The sequence below is a fragment of the Myxocyprinus asiaticus genome, chromosome 1, assembly GCF_019703515.2.
Source record: "Myxocyprinus asiaticus isolate MX2 ecotype Aquarium Trade chromosome 1, UBuf_Myxa_2, whole genome shotgun sequence".
NCBI classification, from domain to species: domain Eukaryota; kingdom Metazoa; phylum Chordata; class Actinopteri; order Cypriniformes; family Catostomidae; genus Myxocyprinus; species Myxocyprinus asiaticus.
In genome coordinates this window covers 64130836-64149705 of record NC_059344.1, presented here as the reverse complement: position 1 = coordinate 64149705, position 18870 = coordinate 64130836, and the positions used below count along the sequence as shown (strand labels likewise).

Sequence of the window (18870 nt, the reverse complement as noted above, 5' to 3'; positions counted from 1 at the left end):
GGTGACTGAGGCTAACATCTCCATTTGTGTTCCACAGAAGAAAGAAGGTCATATGTGTTTGGAACAAAATGAGGGTGAGTAAATGATGACAGAATATTCATTTTAGGTGAAATGTCTTTTTAATTTGATGTCCATATAGGAGAAAGCCAGTGACCTTATTTGCTTAGTGCTGAAAATAATAGATTGTGATTGACTTTTTCTAGCTTCAGATGTGTGCTCAGAGTTTTGTGTGTTTGTTGCTGCTTTGGTGGAATTTGCAGTAGATCCACAGGATGAGGCTGACAGGAAAGAGGGTCGACTAGCTGTAATTGCTGATCACCTTGGTTTCAGCTGGTCAGGTATGTGGCTACCAGCTGTAAGACCACTCCTTGAAAGCATGTTTTTTTCTAGAAAGTATTTTTGTATACAGAAGTTATTGAAACCTCACTATGTAGTACTTAGGGGAAACTATATTGTATATAATATATACATTTTATACATTGCAAGTGTAACCCAGTGATACCAAACTGATCCACTTTACTTGTATTATTAAAGAAGGACTATTATATACTATGCATCACTGTTACCAACATATTCCACTTTGCTTTAAAAAATGGTTGCTTTTGTTACAGAAGGCCAGTTATGAGACAGGCTGTCATACCTACTGTTTATTTTTGTAAATGTGAGATGACTACGACATACTGCATCATAGTTTCATAAAGAGACTTTCCAGTCATGAATTAAATGCATGGTCCATCTTCATGTTATCCAGTGTGTTTGTTCAAACAGAATTGGCTCGAGAGCTTGAATTCAGTGAGGAGCAGATCGGCCAGATAAGAAATGAGAATCCCAATTCACTACAAGACCAAAGCCATGCACTCATAAAGCTGTGGAAAGAAAGAGAGGGTAAAATTGCTACAGGTATGACTATTGATCATGTGTATTCTTCTGTATGAAATTTGTTGTTGTATCCCTCCACCTTCACAACTGCTTAACATACAGAATCTATTCACACCCCATTCATATTTGCTACTTTAATCAGCGTTTTACAATTTAAATTGCTTATATCTTTCTAGTGGGCAAAAGAACATACAACAAATTTACATTATTTGGCTTTTCCCCTCCATATTTGAATTTAAAGAGAACATGCCATTTTATGGCATACCTGACAGCTTAAGGGGTTAGAATGTTATGACAGAAAAGATGATGGAAGGATTTTACAAACAAAAGGGCTCTTTCAAAAGTTATTGAATTTTATTTCCATTTGTCAACAGAGAACACTTTGATGAGGACACTTACAAAAATAAATCGTATGGACATTGTGCATCTCATTGAAACAAAGATCATCCAGTCCAGTCAGGACCAGTCATCACACACCTATGCAGAAATTGAGCAAACCATATCACTGGATCATAGTGAAGGTACCGATGAAAATAAATGACAATAAGTGTGTCTTTATTTGAGTATAAAAAGACTACCAAAACCTCAAATATTATTTATATTAGTAAATGAAACTTTGTGATCTCAATTTGTTTCATTCCTAGACATACTTTATTTCAATATTCACTCCCATTGTGCACTTAACTGAAGCTGACGATTCACTGGACTACCTTTAAAGCAATTTTGTAGCATTACAACAAAAACTGTTTACCTGTGCAGGTTTTTCAGCTTTACAGGAGGACATGGACAGCCCCAGGTTGGGTCGGCGAACAGAGAGTGCTCAAAGAGGGTCAGAACTTCCGGTGGCATCTGTTGAGGATCTGTCCTGCAATGAATCTACCCTTAATGGTAACCAGAAAAAGAGGTTGCAGTCAGACAACGAGAAGGGTTCAAAGTGAGTGGATTCTATTTCTGACATCTACAATTAAACAGTATTCATAATATAAAAAAGCAACTTACATTTTATTTTTTATTTATCAGAGTGGTTGGAAGCTCAACACATAGTGGTTTTGAGATGGTTGGACTGAGGCATCAGTTCCCAGGCACTATCAAACAAGTAAGTCCCTTCTTTACCCTGTACAAAACTGTTCCCTGGAGGCTACAATCTCACGTTTATGACCCAGTTTACAAAGGTGCTATTCCCAAAGAATCATCAGGCAGTATACCTGAAAAGTTAACTTCTAGTGTGGATGATACTCTGCAAGAGTTAGGAGCAACTGGGGGTCAATGTATCCCAGTCTCCAGCCAACAGGATTTTGAAGAGAATGCTCCACCAGTCTGTTCAATGGAAGGGTATAGGCTGAGCCAGAGACAAACAATTCTGTCAGATTTTGGGTACACCTTGTTGGAATCTGAGAATGCAGAGTCAGATTTCAATGAGTTGTTTGTGGAACTCAACCAAGATGTTTCCTCACATGTCTCTGGTACATCACAAACCTTTTCATCTCCATCAAGGAAAAAGACTGAGAAAATTGCACTTGTTCAAGCTGTACCACCCACATCACCAATTAAATATGAGGCTGCATTTCCAAAGAAACAAAGTCAAAGTGAGGAGTACATAAAGCGCCAAGTTGAGGAAATGTCAGATGGATTCTACCGAAGCCTTTTTGGTGAAAGTTATGTTTCTCCTCAGCCAAGCAAAATGACTTGTGGGTCCTCAGAGAATGAGATTTCTGCTGTGGATAAGATGGATGGTGTCCTCCATGCTAGCCCTGTCCATGTAGGGGAGTTTTCAGAAGTCTCCACAGATATTGAAATCTATCAATTCACAGTCAGACCTACAGAATCAACTACTGAAGGAGAGCAAAGCTTGGCTCAAACAATTTCCAGTCCTCCACAACCTAGTATGTCTGTTGCACTTGACGGTGGCATTACACAAAAGGGTATCCCCTCTACACTTAATCAAATGTCACTTGATTCAGTAACTGAGCAGCCAGATACATTATCAATTCCATTAATTGATTCTGAATCTCCACAAGCAAGCGTTGAAATAAGAATACCAATTGTTCTAACTGAAACTGCAGATGCTAAATGCACAAAAACTAAATATACCACATCTATATCAGCAGAAGTTGCAGACTATAGTCCTGTTACTCCTGTGTCTTTAACATCCCAGGTTGAGATCAGATCACTGTCGCCATATATTGAGTTTGAGTATGATGAAAACTTTGAAATGACATCTGAATATAGATCACCGTCACCAGAACTGGCTCTAGACTCGCCAATACCGTTTGAGTACAGACCATGTTCACCAGACTCATGTATATTAATGGCTGAATTAAGAGCTTATTCACCTCAGTCTGAAACTTTAACAAATGACTGGAGTTGTCTCTCAGTTGACTCTCCATTGCCTGATATTAGGCCAGCTACACCTTTGCCAACTGCTTTTGAATATGACATACCTGAATTTACAATATATGTCGAAAAATACAAAACACCCCCATTACCTGGTGCTAAAGCAGTCCCACTCACAGGATTTACAAAAGATAAACAAGGAGCATCTTATTTGGTGGTGAGCGATGACACATCAAGACCTGTTTCACCTGGGTCTGTGATTTCCTGGCGATCAGTATCACCTGAATCAAATGGATCTTGGTCACCTGAGTCAGTTAGTTCTGAAATTCTAGAAACATCCAAAGAGAGAAGTTTTGAATGCTATACTCCATCCCCTTATGCATTCCTGGCTGAGATTAGATGTTCATCACCAGAATCAATAGCATCTGTAAATGAATACAGAGTGCTTTCTCCTGATTCCCCGATACCTTGTTTTACAACAGCAGTGCTGAATGACTCTTCAGCATATACAGGATATAGATCACCATTAGTTCAGTCTGAAATTTCAGATATAGATGATGAGCTGATATCATTAGAGTGTCTAGTTGTAAGTCGGCCATCGTCCGCTGAATCAACTGCATCTTTGAATGAGCAGAGATGCCTCTCCCCTGATTCGCCTCTTCCCAGCTTTACTCAAACAGTGTGTGAATGTTTTGTACCTCTTAAAGTTTATACATCTGAATCACTTGAGTCAGACCTCTTTGATAATCAATACAGACCAATATTGCCAGTACTACCAGAAACCCGACCATCATCTCCTGAATCATTTGTGTCATTAAATGATTACAGACCGCTTTCACCTGATTCACCTATACATGAATATAGAAGGACAGTGCTAACTAATGCCATCTCATTTGGGAGCCCTAGAAATTCATCTCCTGAATTGGAAATGTCTGATATTGAATATTCAGAGTGTGAGTCCAAGCTTTGTGTACCCAGACCAGAATCCCCAGAATCATTTATTTCAGAGCCTGAATGCAATATTTTGTCCTCAGCCATAATAGATATAAATAGTGTTGAAGGTAAGCCAGTAGAGGAAACATTCTCTCAGAAAATCAGTATTGAATCAGTATACAATCAGGAACAAAAAGTAAGAAAATTAACAGAAATCGGCTCTGCATTGATCTCAGCTCCACAATTAAGTAATTCCACAGCCAGTTCTACAGATCTTGAAGTAACAGTAGTCCATGACAAGAAAGAAATGGAAAAATACAGTCCAACCTCAATAGAGGTAGCAACAGACTTCCATATATCAACAAAAATTACATCGCTAACCTCATATGAAGATGCAGAAATACCATCAAGATCAAACAGGAGTTTAAAATCTAAGTTTAATGCTTTGGTTCCTGTGGATCACTCTCTTTCTTGCACATCTATGGTTGCAGGTGATCCAACAGATCAGTCTAAGTCAGTTGAGCCAAAGTATACTCCTGTGTATAAAGCTGTACTTGGTAATCTTATTGCCAAGATATTTGATCCACAGTACAAAGGTGAAACATTCTGCTCCAAGCCAGGTGTTTTCGAGTACACTGGAGATGTTCCAAAAATGGATAAGAAATTGACCACTTCTGTTGGACAAGTGGATATCTGCATATCTCTAGAATCACTTGTGTTAGATGTCACACTTGAATCAACTGAATGTAGACCCTTGTCTCCTGAATCAGTAGCATCATTAAATGAGACCAGGCCACTATCACCCGAGTCACCTGTACCTGAATTCAGTGCATTCTTCCCACGGAGTACTTTGCCTGTAATTGGAAAAAGATCACGTTCACCTCAATTGCTGTGCTCTGAGTCTACAAAATATGAACCTTCCCTTGAAGACCTGTTCACTTTAGAACATCGGCCAGATTCCCCTGATTCAATATTATCAGAAACTGACCAAAGACCTCTGTCCCCAGACTCCTTAACCGATTGGAGACCCATGTCACCTGAATCTGCAATGCTACTGACAGACACTAGAGGGTCTTCTCCACTGTCAGTTGGCTCCATGAATGAATGTAGGTCCCTATCTCCAGACTCACCTGTGCCACAGTATTTCCCAGCAGTTTTTGAATCAATTCCTGTAAAATATTACAGATTCTCATCCCCTGAGTCTGTATTGTCAGAGGAGGAATATGAACTAAATGTTTTCACCTCAGCTCTATATCCAGATCTGACAGAATATATCAGTGAACACAGATTTAAGTTTAGATCTTTATCACCAGATTCTCCAGTACCTCAATATTACATCTACCATTTTGAACCTATAATGGGAACAGGCTACAGGTCGTCATCTCCTGAATCGATATTATCAGAGATAGATTTACAGACAGATGCATTTTATGACTTGGTGATTGATCTTAAAAGGTCCTCACCTGAGTCATTCATATCGGTTAATGAAAATAGACCACTGTCCCCTGATTCACCTGTTCCTGAGTTCTCACCATCAACAGATTCATTTATCATGCCAGAGTCAGGCTCTCGATCAACTTCTTCAGAGTCAGTCTATTTGGATGACGAAAATGAATTTTGTCAGTCTGACCTTAATCCAAAGCAACGACCAGACTCTCCTGAATCAATAACATCCCAAGCTGAGGGTAGACCCCTGTCCCCTGACTCACCTGTACCTCAGTTCAGTGCATTTTTCCCTCAGATTGCTTTTCCAGTTATTGGACATCGCTCATGTTCACCTCAATCAATCTGCTCAGAAACGACAGATTTCGAGCCTTCCCTTGCAGACCCTTTAACCTTAGAACAACGGCCAGATTCCCCTGATTCAATTTTATCTGACGCTGATGAAAGACCTCTTTCCCCAGACTCCTTACCTGATTGGAGACCCATGTCACCTGAATCTGCAATGCTACTGACAGACATTAAATGGTCTTCTTCACTGTCACTTAGCTCCATGAATGAATGTAGGCCCCTATCTCCAGACTCACCTGTGCCACAGTATTTCCCAGACGATTTTGAATCAATTCTTGTAAAAGATTATAGATTCTCATCCCCTGAGTCAGTATTGTCAGAGGAGGAATATGAACAAAATGTTTTCATCTCAGCTTTTTCACCAGAACCGACAGAATATATTAATGAGAACAGGTTTGAGTTTAGATCTTTATCACCAGATTCTCCAATACCTCAATATTATATATCCCAGTTTGAACCTATAATGGGAACACGTCACAGGTCGGCATCTCCTGAATCGATACTTTCAGAGAAAGATTTAGAGAAAGATGTATTTAATGACTTGGAGATTGATCTTAAAAGGTTCTCACCTGAGTCAATCACTTCGATTAATGAAAACAGACCACTGTCCCCTGATTCACCTGTTCCTGAGTTCACCCCATCCACTCAACTATTTATCACTCCAGAGTTAGACTTCCGATCAACTTCCGAGACTGTAACACATCTGTCATCTCATGAGACTGTCAGAACTGTGCCTCAATATAAGCTTGTGTACAAAGCTGTTCCTTTAGCATTAATTTCCCAATTGTATGATCCTCAATACAAAGGTGAAACTTTCTGTTTAAAGCCAGGTGTGTTTGAGTATACTAGATATAAAATGGAGATTAAGACCCCACTCTCTTCTCCTGAAATTCCAGCAAATTATGAAAGTACTAAGCAAAGTGATACTGAAATCCCCAACTGTGCTATATCAGGTAATGAACAAATGTCTTTATCTCATGCTATTATGCAAGCAACACATACCATTTCCCAGGAATCACATGTGCAAGCAGAATCCTTTGATCTATTTGAAGAAAACAGAGCACTTTCTCCTGACTCTCTTTCTGAATGTCCAACTTTATATGAATGTCTTATGAAAACCTCAGAAAGTAGGGCAACCTCACCAGAACCATATACATCTATGAATAAATATAGGCAACTATCTCCTGATTCACCTATTCCTGTGCACAGGCCTTTATTACCAGGAGCAGAATTTTTGGCTGAAAGGCGACCCTCATCTCCTGAGACAATATTCTCAGTAAATGAATTTCAGAAACTTTCATCTGACTCACCTATACCTGAATACTTAACACTGTCACTAGTTCCAAGTGAACACAGATCTGAAACTAGCTTTGTACCCATGCAGCATGAATACAAAATTAAAGCACTGTCTCCTTTACAGTCTAAATACCAGAGTTCTGATTTTGGCTCAGAAGATCCTGAAAATTGGTCCTCATGGCATCCACTGCCAGAATGGACCATATTTGAACCTAAACCTTTATTGTCTATCTCTGATAATTCAGACACTGATTCTCAATCTTTATCACCCCAGTCCTTTTACTTTGATTCAGAATTGAGGAACCCATCCCCTGAAGCAGCAACTTTAGAAACAGAAATAACAGAAACCATTTATCCAGAACCTTTAATTTTTGAAACATTTTATCAAACAGAATCTCCTGTGTCAGGGACATTTGAATCTGAATGTGATGAGTTTGTTGATAACGTGAGTGATTTGTCAATTCATGATTCTGAAGGCATTAAGGAAAATGATCTATCCCTCCCCAAAAATGACGCCGCTTTGGTGAATCAGCTGACATTTGAACAGTGTAGAGCACAAATTAAGTCTCTTTCCGAAATAGAGGCACTTGAGACTTTTCCTAAAACAAACACTGAGTCCCCATCCATAGAGGAGCTAAAACCAAAGTCATCTTATAAACTAGCCTCAGAGCCAAGGCTAGAAGATATACAAAATTCAACAAAGTCAATTACTTCCTGTGAAGAAAAGGACACAAACATCCCAACAGGTGCATCTGCAAGCAAAGAGACTAGTGAAGGCCACACAATCCTTAAAAAAGATGAGAGACAGATGGAAAGTCAACAACAACATGAAGAAGCGCTAGGACAAGAATCAAGCGAACTAGCCCCACAAGAATCCAAGGAAAGGGTAAGAAGTTGAGCATGCAGCTCTGAATTCTTAATCTGGGACAAATACAGTGTCAGATCTGCCTTGAAACACTGACTGCTTTAAACTATTTTGGATCTACTAACACATGAAGACTAAATGGATACAATTTTGATTTTGAGAGTGCTGACTAATTCACCATCTCCTTTAATAGTTTTGATCTCTAGTTTTTTTCAACTGCATGGTTTGTAATGGGAATTCTTCCTTCTCAACTGCATTTGTAAAGTTTTTAAATACATTGTATTTTGCATCAGTTGTTAATGCATGTTAATTTTGTCTATGTACCAAATTGTATTGCAAATTGGTGTTTGTTATTATACAAATGAGAGGGAATGCATTGTTTCATTTCCTTTCGTTTTGTACAGGAAAATGTCTCAAAGAAGGCCATTCACTTAGAGCCTCAAGAGACAGATTTAGCTGTAAGGCAGGGAGATAAATCATCCATGATTTCAAAAATCACCACTTTCTCAGATGAGAATTCATCAGACCATACAATAGCCACTCATGGGCTAATATTAGAACATCAACTGAAGTTAATAGCATCCTCGTTGACCAGCGAATCCTCAAAAGAGTCAGATCCAGGGGTCACCACCAATATACCTGAGCAGATCTTTGCTTTTGAGGCCCACAAATCCAATGTACCTCCTCATCCATCACCTGAAGGACCAAGAGCATCAACTGGCTCACAGGAATTAAACTCTTTTCAATTTCATCTCCAAGACACTCACAGAAGAGTTACACCAAATTTAACTGCTTCCTCTCAACTTAGTTTGAGTCTCGAATCATCTGATTACAGCAATTTGCTCTCAAGATCCATTGTGATACCATCAACAGGCACTCAGGTGTCACCCACTGATTTAAGTCCCATATATCCTGTATTTAGCACCTCATCCTCTGATTTAGAGCTTTCTCCAGTGTCCTGTGAATCTCTATCAGCTGCAGGGATTTTTCAAGTGACCCCTGGCTTCAAGTATGTTCTCTCTGAATTTGAAGAGACATTATCATCATTTGTTGGTGAAAAACCTCAATCAAATATAGTTTTTCCAGGAATGTATCCTCTTGTTGCTGCTATGACACATTGTTCTCTGAAAGTGACTCAAGAGCTCAAAGCCTCTGAATTGCCTGCAAGACTGTCAGATGACCAAAAGCTGTTAGATGCCACTGCCGTTTTAGATGTTGACTCTCCACTTTACAATGTCAATCTTAAAGCCTGGCCAAGGCCTGTTCATGCAGATAGCACTGAGTCAGATGTTGAGTTTTTTGATTGCCACCAAACGTTTTCAGACAAGTCAGAGCCAGAGGATGGATCAGCAGAGTTTTTAGATGTTGCTCAAATGGTTTACCAAGTTGAGGAACCTGCATCTTTAACAAGCAGCCCAGAGAACTTGACAGGTATCCCTAAGCTTAAAGAGTACACCCAGTTGAAAAAGGATGATCGGCCCTTGTCCTGGGGCAGTGAGGATCTTGATTTGCCACTGGATCTTGAGCCAGAGGATGAATACACTGGTGAAGAGAAAGCTTATGCTTACGATTATGCAAGTGATCATACATTTGCTGAAGAGCTGCCTCCAAGAGAGAGAGCACAGTATGATGATGATGATGATGATTCTCTAGGGAGGGTAAGCTGTTTAGCATGAGCACTCTGTTGACCTTTGCATTGTGTGCAAGTGTTATAATCCCTGACTTGTGCTAACAAGGTTTAAAATGCTAACAAACATTTCTGTTAAAAAAAAAAAAAAAAAAAAAAAATCATTGCTTATATGTGTACACCCCAGTCCTTACACTTACAGTGCCTTGGCATGCTTAAAATAAATTTTGTCCAATTGCTTCTTTTGGCAATATACATCCAACCTTTTTTCTTGACCGCATGATTTTGGTTGATTACAATTAGCCACAAAAGCTGTTTAATCAGTTGCAGAGAAGAAAAAAACTAACTGTAGCAACTGTAACAGACTGCTGAAAATAACAGTTTTTATTAAAAGGGAAAAAATAACTTTCAGAGTGCATTGGTTTTGCATGGTGTGACATGCAAGTGAATGAGATATAGTACTTAAGACATACACCCTCAATGCATCTCTGCTGACTCTTAGGAGATAGCTGAGGAGCTAGGTTTGATGTCTGATAGTTCAGAGGAGGAGGTGTTGACTACCAGGGTGGTGCGACGCAGAATTGTAATTCAGGTACTTGAGTTAGATGTGCATCCTGGTGCCATTGGGGCCCTATTTCCATGTTTTTGGTGTGATATCAATCAATGTTGCATTATTAATTTAAAGTTGAAAACAAGCATACTTTCTTATAATATTACATTTCACTACATAAAAAGTGATTTTATGGTGTTTTTTTCTTTACATTTTAATTTTTCTTCCAGCCTTTCTTTCATTAATAATATTATTTCCAATCATCTAATCTCACAGAAGCAAAAAATAATGTATTTAAATATGAATCATGCGTGTGCATGTACTGAATGTATGTATTATTAAATAAGAATAAAATAAAACAACTTGTCTGTGTTTCAGACTGAAAGGATTTACATTGCACTCTTACAGTTGAACACTATGGATCGTGTACGATGTGTGCATTGAACACTTACTGTGTGATTCGCACAATGAAGCCATTTACAATTCCTGCAATATACAAGACATAATGGAGACTGTTGCTTTCTTTCTTTAGGCAGATGAGATGCCTGAAATCCCTCCTCAGACAGTCACAGAACAGCAATACACTGACCAGCATGGAAACATGGTTGTCAAAAAGGTAAATGCTTTAACTTATTTTTGTTTAAATTTTATTTACGAAGACTTATCCATGCTACTTCAAGCTCATATTTGGCGTACAATAGCTATAGAGTCCAAAATGTTTTCTCAATTGTTCTGTTCAAAACCTAGTGAGCTGACTACCTAGACAGCATTCCACAGAATCATCATGCAAAAACTGCAACATATTAAGATACTTCGATTTGGCCGAATTGTATCGCAGCATTGCAAAGGTTCTTAGCCACTGGAGGTGGGGTTGCTGCCTATGTAGAGCATGTCAAATCAGACACTTGATGTTCAATTTCTTTGTATACAGGATGTGTTCTGTGTTAACTTGACAAGCCTAATACATCTTGTGTTGTTTCCTCCACACAGATAACAAGGAAAGTGATCCATAAGTATGTTTCAGCAGATGGAGTGGAGAAAGAGGAAGTGATGGTGGAGGGACCTCAGCAGGAAGCTGTCAGTGTGGATGATGCTGACAGTTTTTCTAAAGTGGTCAAGAGGACCGTGGTGCGGAGCGGGGCAGATCAGACCGAGGTGTTTTAATATACACAACCAGTCTAAAGTTTGGACACATCTACTCATTCTTTAGTATGACTATTTTCCACATTTAAGAATTAAATCATTCATTCATGAAAACTGCAAAATGACACAAATGGAAGTATGGGAATTATGTAGTGACCAAAAATGTTAAACAAATCAAAACTATCTGATATTTGAGCTTCTTCAAGAAGTAGTAACTCTTTGGCAAGATTCTAGCTCTGCACACTCTGTTTATTCTCAGATCTAACTTCACGAGGTGCATCCTGAGATGCTTTTTAAATAGTACTGAAGAGGTTCCCATATATGCAGGAAAATCGTTGACTGTGTTTCCTTCACTGTCCACTCCAACTCATACATTTTTTGTCTATCCATTTCAGGTGACCTTCTCTGAACCTTTTGCATATGGCGGAGCAACAGCCTCTGAGTTCGAGCAAGAGCCCGTCCAAGGTCGGAAAGTCAGCAAGGTCGTCAAAACCATGGTAGTGCAAGGTGAACGGATGGAAAAACAAATCGGAGACCCTTCGCTCTCTGTGGATCTCCCCTCAGCCAAAGATGACTTTGAAAAGGTCAGAATCTAGTTGATGTACAGGGACTTATGGGGTATTATACAGTATATGTATTTACAATCAGTGCCCGATAATGAGTGATTCAGCATTAATACTAAGTGGCCAGATACATTTGGGGCTGTATATATTAGCCTATATTACAGTAAATAGTAAATATATGTATTGTACATAGCATGATGATCAACAATAGATTTAATTTAGAATTTACACTAGTATTTTTTAACTGTTGTATATTTGGGTTCTCTCTCGTGTGTCTAGGCTTTGAGCTATGTAGGAGGCTTTGGGAAAGTGCACCTGCCTCATTTAGTAGAGAGAGAGGTGGTGAAAGATGATGGATCTGTGGTCAGAAGGTCTGGACAGTTGCATGTCCTTTTAATGTGTTGTTTATTAGGAGAATGGTGTGAAAGAAAACAACGGTTATTAATACCCAAGTGCATCAAGTATTTGAACAATAATATCTCTAAAACATGTCCACAATTTTACCTTGATTTTTAATTTGATTAAAAAAAAAGGCATTTTAAGTTATTGAGCAATGAAGCTCAAGATGGCATTATGAAAAGGCATGTTTGTTTTGAAACCAGCCTGCTTTGTGTCCAACTAAAGAATATTGTCGTTTTACAAAAATTTCCCTCAAGTGTTCAATACTTACGTTTGGATGTTTTTTTTTTTTGTGTTTTTTTTTGGAGAACGAGTACGAGTACCGATATTTCTTTTTTGGGACTCACCGATACTGATACAATACTGTTTTCTTTTTCTTTTTTTTTACCCAGAATTCCATATCAACAGTTTATTTTATTTTTATCTTAAAAATGGTGTCTAAGTAAACCAATTCATTACAACTTTAATCAAATGAAAATGGAACAATCAATTTTCAACAAAATATTGTATCATTTTTATCAAATAAAGTCCTTTTATACAGAACCTCACAGCACAATCCAAAATACAACATTGGAGATATTTTTGTCAAATAATGGGGGCGTTGGGGATGTGCATGCCGTTATTATGTTGGAGCGCCGGTATTTGTCATGGGCAGTGTGAGCGCGCGATCTCCGGCGGGTGATCTCTGGATGTCGTAGCACTATCGGGGGTGTTGATCTATCTCTCTTGGGCCCTCCTCAGTGGCTGGGCCATGGAAAGCTGTCCCCTTTTCCCCCCTTATGGGCAGCCCTGTAATACTGTATAACATTTTATTGGCCTTTTTTGATAAGCATAATTGTAATTGCAACAGAAAGATATGTTCTCATTGAACAGATTTTCTTAGAAGACATACACTATATGGCCGAAAGTTTGTGGACACCATATGTGCTTGATGAACATTTGATTTCAAAACCTTAGGCATCAATTTCCCCCTTTGCTGTAATAACAGCTTCCACTCTTTTGGGAAGGCTTTCCACTATACTGTATGTAGTAACATGGCTGCAGGGATTTGCTCTCATTCAGACACAAGGCTATCAGTGAGGTCAGGAACTGATGTTGGTCGATGGGGCCTGACTTACAGTTGCTGTTCCAGTTCACCCCAAAAGTGATCAGTGGGGTTCAGGTCTGGGCTTTGTGCAGGCCAGTCAATTTCTTCCACGCCAGACACAGTAAACCATTTCTTTATGGGCCTCGCTTTGTTCACAGGGGCATTGTCATGCTGGAACAGAAAAGGGCTATCCCCAAACAGTTGCCACAAATTTGGAAGCACACAAAGCCCAAGCCATTACATAAAGTATCATTAAGATTTTTCTTTATTGGATTTAATTGAGTAACCAAATTTGTTAATTAGAAGGGGGTGTCCACAAACTTTTGGCCATATAGTGTATGTAAGTAATGTAACCCTGCAGTTTAAAACTTAAATAGGCCAAAATAAATAGGCCATTAAAATATGGTTATGAGATTAGGGTGAGAGTGTGCAATGAGCGATTCATTCTCTCTCTTCCGTCGCCTCCTCTTCCTCCCTCAAGTGGATGATTCAAATAGTCCTAGTCTGTTTACATGGCAGTCTCAAATTGCATGCTGCATAATGGCAGTAAAGCTACAAGTGCACAGTAGGGCTGGGCGATATGAAATAAATATATTCATGATATTTTTCGGAAAAAAATATTGCGATTATCCGATTGCATCATCAACCTCCCTGGCCGAGGGATCGGTGAATATACTTGCTTTATTGGTTTTGCTTTAAAAAATACATTTATGTATTGAAACATGAAAAACTTAAACCAAAGATATTTCTAAATTCAAATTACATTTCAGACGAAACGAAAAAAGCTATAAAGAATAATGAAGTGGTCAAAAAATATATGCACCCTTCTTTTTTGCCATCATGCAAATATCTGTCTCCAACAGGTGGAAAATTACTAATACAAATTAACATCTGAAGACAATTATACATGTAAACATAATAATAATGATAATAATAATTAAATTATAAATACATTTAAGGTTCGAGGTGAACTTGTTTAGGTTGTATACACATCTGCTATATAAAGTGAACCTGCCACTTTACATGCGTGTGTTCCACGAGACACGCTCCCGCTGTATGCCTCTGTACAAACAGCGCATCAGAGATGCGCATCAACGGCTTTTCTGTTGTCTGTTCTTCAAAATATAATAAAGTGTGTTTCTTCAAGCATGTCTCTTTGTGCCTATAGTTCAGCCTACTGATGTCTGTCATTTTAATCCTGTTCTTTGTGCATCTGTTTAGGTCCCAGCCAAAGAAACAAAACTTTAGGTTATGTGAGAGCCCCTTATGATGCACATCACACACATTCATGTTACATGCATTTTTTGCGTCACTTTCATTAATCTCTATGAAGCTGAGATAAATACATTTGAAACCTTGTCTTACTAAATCCATCATTATTCCTGTAATTAAATTCTTTAATTAGGTTACAAACAACTTCCATGTTTGTCAGTATGTCCACATTATTATTATTATTATGTTTTCCATGCATGAGCCAAGGAGCTCTAAAAGGAGCAACTGCCGTCGGCACAACACCGGCTCCACATATTCACATGTACTCATATCTGAAATGTGCAGCACATGCAGACTATATATTTATCTCAATAAATTGCAGCCTTTGCGGTTTAATAATCACATATAATCATGGCATAACGTGATTTTAGTTTGTGCGCTGAATGATTATGTAATGGTATTGGTACGTCAGATGGTATCTGTTTTTGGTATCAGAGCATTTTTACGAGCACAAGTACAAATACATGAGTGCAGCATTGGTCCCAATTCTGATACCAGTATCGTTATTGGGACATCCCTAATGAAGAGTGAGATCTTTTTCTCACTTGTTCAAACCAAGACCAGGAACTTGTATTAACAAAGTAAATGGGGTCAGTTTTAATTTCATGTTGACTTCACATTTACCGTTACCCAGAGATGGAGTGATTAACAAGCTAATTCCGTATTCAAGGTGTTCAGACCTGTCTTTATGACTCTGAAATGTTTGATTCATAGGACCCGCATGCATAAGATGCGCACACAGAAACAAACTGTAGTGAGAGATGGCCAGGCCAAACAAACCCACCTGGAGCGATTGGAGGACACGCCTGATACCCTGCGACCCGACAACCTGCAGCAGCATCTGCATCAACTGCTTCAACGCTACTGCACCCCGGAGGTGACCGAAGAACCAGACACAGGACAAGATTCAGATGTAGGGGAGCGGGAAAAACAAGAATGAGCCACAGATTTTTGGTTGTGGTGAGCGTTTAATGAAGACCATGCTAATTTTTGGTCTGTAGCCCTTTCTGTCCACCTCAACAACACAAAACAGTTCTTTGCTTCAAGACCCTTTTGGTTGATCTTTTTTTTAATCTTTTGTTATTTATTGCTTGGACATTTTTAACTGCTTTTCGCTTGAATGTCTTTCATTTTCATTGAGTTCTCAATTTATTTGATCATTTTGTGACCAAAGATAGCTTTATCTTCTGAATTGCAGAGTGAATTGTATGAAACATGGATGTTTCTTATTTATTGTGTCATTTTTGGTTGCTGTGGTAGAAAGCTGAACTTAACATCCCTGATGAGAAGACCAGCTTAGATCAGCACGAATTCTGTGGCGGGTTTATGCTGGTCATGCATAGCCTTGCCTTTCACCAGCACAAATGCTGGTCAACTAGCATGGGATTGCTGGTTAAACTAGTTAAAAAGCCTCCAAAACAAAACTTGTGCTGGGGACCTTTAATGCTGGTCTTTTCCACAGGGATAATCATGAAAAATGAGTATGGGTCAATTTTTTTGCTGACCTCGTAGTCAAGCCACTAAAGGTGTGAAGACTTTTGTAAATAATGGACAACATATGTGTGGACTTTGACAAAAAATGTTAACAAAAAACATAAGTATACTCTACTGTCTCCTGTAATTGCTGTACAACTCCACAAATAGACTGCTGTAATTATAAACATGCCCGATTACTTGGCCAAAACCTCAGGCCTAGATCAAATATCATAAAATATCAGTACTTTTGGTCTTGTGAGTTTCTAACCGCAGTTATTAACATGCATTAACCAGATATCTGAAATAACTGTCTATTTGAATAAGATTATTTTATTTTATTTTTATTGTAGTCCTTCATAATCCCCAAATGCATCCAAATGGTTTTTACTCAGATTAAGTGAGATTTGAACATCAGTCCACTACAATGGTGGAAGAAATTGTTTGAGTTTCATATTTTCACCAATAATCAGGCACTTAGATTCTTAGTGAAAGAAAGCTTGGAATGTCTACACATCCATTATCATTCTGTTTGTCATTTTGTTTGACATCTTTGTTTTAGTGTAACGGCCCTATCGTATTTACACATATTTACTTCTTTAAAGAAGAATGTGCAGATTTAGACTTTTAATTTGGTCTGTTTTTAAAAGGAATAGTCAAGTTCACCCAAAAATGAAAACTGCAGGTATTATACCTAAGTATACAGGAAGCAGTGGAGGAAGGTATAGCCTAATTTGAATGTGAATCATTTGAATTGCTCCAATTTATTTTAATCAATTTAGCATTTTTAAATGTTTTGAGAATATAATGCAAAATGCTCAATTACAGCACTTTGTCTAAAAATATAATTACTGAAAACAGTCATTGTTTTCTACATTTAGAAACATTGGATATATTTGTTTCTTCATGCTTGTTATAAATTGTTATAATTACAATACAAGCACAATTTAAACGACACCGCTTTTTACCCTATGCACATCAGGCTTTTAGCAGTTGATAGTACAAATAATACTAGCAATAAAGAATTTGAACAGGCTAATAATGTGATGCATGTCAAGGGTGTGCAAGTGTATATGTCTGTGATATTGTGCCCAGTTATCATATTGCATTGACAAATAATCTGCTTTATTTGTAACAGACAATAGCATGCACACTTGAAAGAGTTTGATTCAGAATTCACAACTGGTTTGGGCTAACCCTGGATTATTCAGTGCTATTCAGACTATATGTTATTTACTTTGTAATACAAAGTGAGAAAAAAAAGAGCAAAAAAAAAAAAAAATTTCCAAAATTTTGTTAAGCATATTCTGTGGTGATGGCAGCATATAGCATGTACTGGCAAAAAGAATCAATGAAAACAGCAGCTGCAGTGGGTACTTATAATAAACTGTACATGTATTTAACATATGTATCACTCTCCATGATTTATTTGTTAACTAAACATTGCATTTACACTTCAGTTCAAAAGATTGTTGTGTTAATGTAAGAGGGCTTTTTATTATTATTATTATTCCTCCAAAAGGTTATTAGATTCTCATGTAGACTAAAGATGGAAATAATTAGGGCAAGCATTAAATCACCATAAACAATATCAATACAGGCACTTTGCGGAAATCACACATTTTATTAGACATTTTGAAACCTATCATTATAGGTTCTCCTTTCATGTCGCAAGCTATATCGTTGAATTGTAAAAGGAAAAATAAGAGAGAGGGTTGGGTTAATCATACTTGTCAAGAAACGGGGAAAAAAATAATTTTGAAAAACCCTACTGTAGTAGCTGACACTTAAAATGAATAGATTGTTGATTTTGTATGGTGAAACAATAAACTCAGAAGATATTTTTGCAGCAAAAAGGAAAAGGAAAAAATATGGAACATTTTCCAATTTAATACACCGTGTATATTTAACAGTATTAATACAATATTAAATATACAATTTGGCAACATAACACTAAAGATGTATGATAAACTTCTACTTGATTATTAACCATTATGCTAGATCTTCAAAATGCAATTTTGCATGCCTGCCATAAGAAATGGGGAATATGGTTTTGGATACTAAGTTATAAATGAGTTTAGATGACAAAAAAATGGAAAGTCATGCATTATTTTTAATCACTTAATATAAGAACTGAATTTTCCAACAGTTTTCCTCAAGGAGTAATTGCAAACTCTAATGAGTAGCAGTCAAGTAAGACTATGTGCACAATTATTAAGTTAACACAACAAAACTGTAAATTTCACATAATTCACTGATTTGGAATTTAAAATGAAGAAAAATAACCTTGAGCTGACTTATAAAAGCAGCATCCTGACATGAAACCTAATGTGAGCGATCTGAAGTGCTCGCATACTTTGCAAAACTACTCGCAACTGATTTCAATAGCATTTAATGTTAGCATGTTGCTAAGCTAAATGTGCGATACCCAGTTTTCAAACTTTTCGCCTCACCATCCCACCACAACCCAAAATCCATTAACAAAAAATGCCTGCTAACATCATTAGCACACTAATTTAAAAATAACAACATAATTATTCACTAAACAAATAGGATACATAAAATATGTCAACTTTAGCTTACTGTATTCTGTGTGGTGGTGAAGTGGCTGGTTTCTTGACGTCATGTCAATCTGTGGTTTATAGCGCCATCTTTGAT

The 18870-nt window shown here is 37.8% G+C and overlaps 2 protein-coding genes and 1 long non-coding RNA gene across 4 annotated transcripts in view; 2 read left to right on the top strand and 1 right to left on the bottom strand.

Annotated features, from left to right (window-relative positions):
* The window catches only part of LOC127423106 (ankyrin-2-like), a 101739-nt gene extending 84120 nt beyond the window's left edge, over positions 1-17619 (top strand). The window contains exons 40-49 of the mRNA XM_051667201.1: positions 261-338; positions 769-900; positions 1254-1400; positions 1639-1813; positions 1900-1975; positions 10808-10891; positions 11266-11430; positions 11814-12002; positions 12261-12352; positions 15454-17619. Coding sequence (XP_051523161.1) covers positions 261-338; positions 769-900; positions 1254-1400; positions 1639-1813; positions 1900-1975; positions 10808-10891; positions 11266-11430; positions 11814-12002; positions 12261-12352; positions 15454-15679 — 1364 coding nt within the window. The 3' untranslated portion in view covers positions 15680-17619. The remainder of the gene's footprint in view (positions 1-260; positions 339-768; positions 901-1253; positions 1401-1638; positions 1814-1899; positions 1976-10807; positions 10892-11265; positions 11431-11813; positions 12003-12260; positions 12353-15453) is intronic.
* Positions 355-15603, bottom strand: LOC127429036 (uncharacterized). The gene is made up of 4 exons (XR_007895220.1): positions 15524-15603; positions 1631-1760; positions 1279-1356; positions 355-866 (listed from the first exon to the last, which is right to left on the bottom strand). It is a non-coding gene; the product is annotated as an uncharacterized LOC127429036 (long non-coding RNA).
* LOC127423905 (titin homolog) lies at positions 6454-10780 on the top strand. Of its 2 annotated transcripts, XM_051668625.1 has the most exons (3): positions 6454-8119; positions 8503-9756; positions 10228-10780. In XM_051668625.1, the coding sequence occupies exons 1-3, from the start codon at positions 6794-6796 to the stop codon at positions 10615-10617; spliced, it is 2970 nt and encodes a 989-aa protein (XP_051524585.1). In that variant the 5' UTR covers positions 6454-6793; the 3' UTR covers positions 10618-10780. The 2 variants fall into 2 exon arrangements, with proteins under 2 accessions (XP_051524585.1, XP_051524667.1); XM_051668707.1 differs by having other exon boundaries at positions 8503-10349.
* Positions 17620-18870: the final 1251 nt, after the last annotated feature.

What these genes read in the sequence shown, in the direction of transcription:
- LOC127423905 (XM_051668625.1), top strand. Translation starts at nt 6,794, where the DNA reads ATGGAGATTAAGACCCCACTCTCTTCTCCTGAAATTCCAGCAAATTAT. An exon ending in CACAAGAATCCAAGGAAAGG is followed by an intron (nt 8,120 to 8,502) that starts GTAAGAAGTTGA and finishes CGTTTTGTACAG; the next exon opens with GAAAATGTCTCAAAGAAGGC. An exon ending in ATGATGATTCTCTAGGGAGG is followed by an intron (nt 9,757 to 10,227) that starts GTAAGCTGTTTA and finishes GCTGACTCTTAG; the next exon opens with GAGATAGCTGAGGAGCTAGG.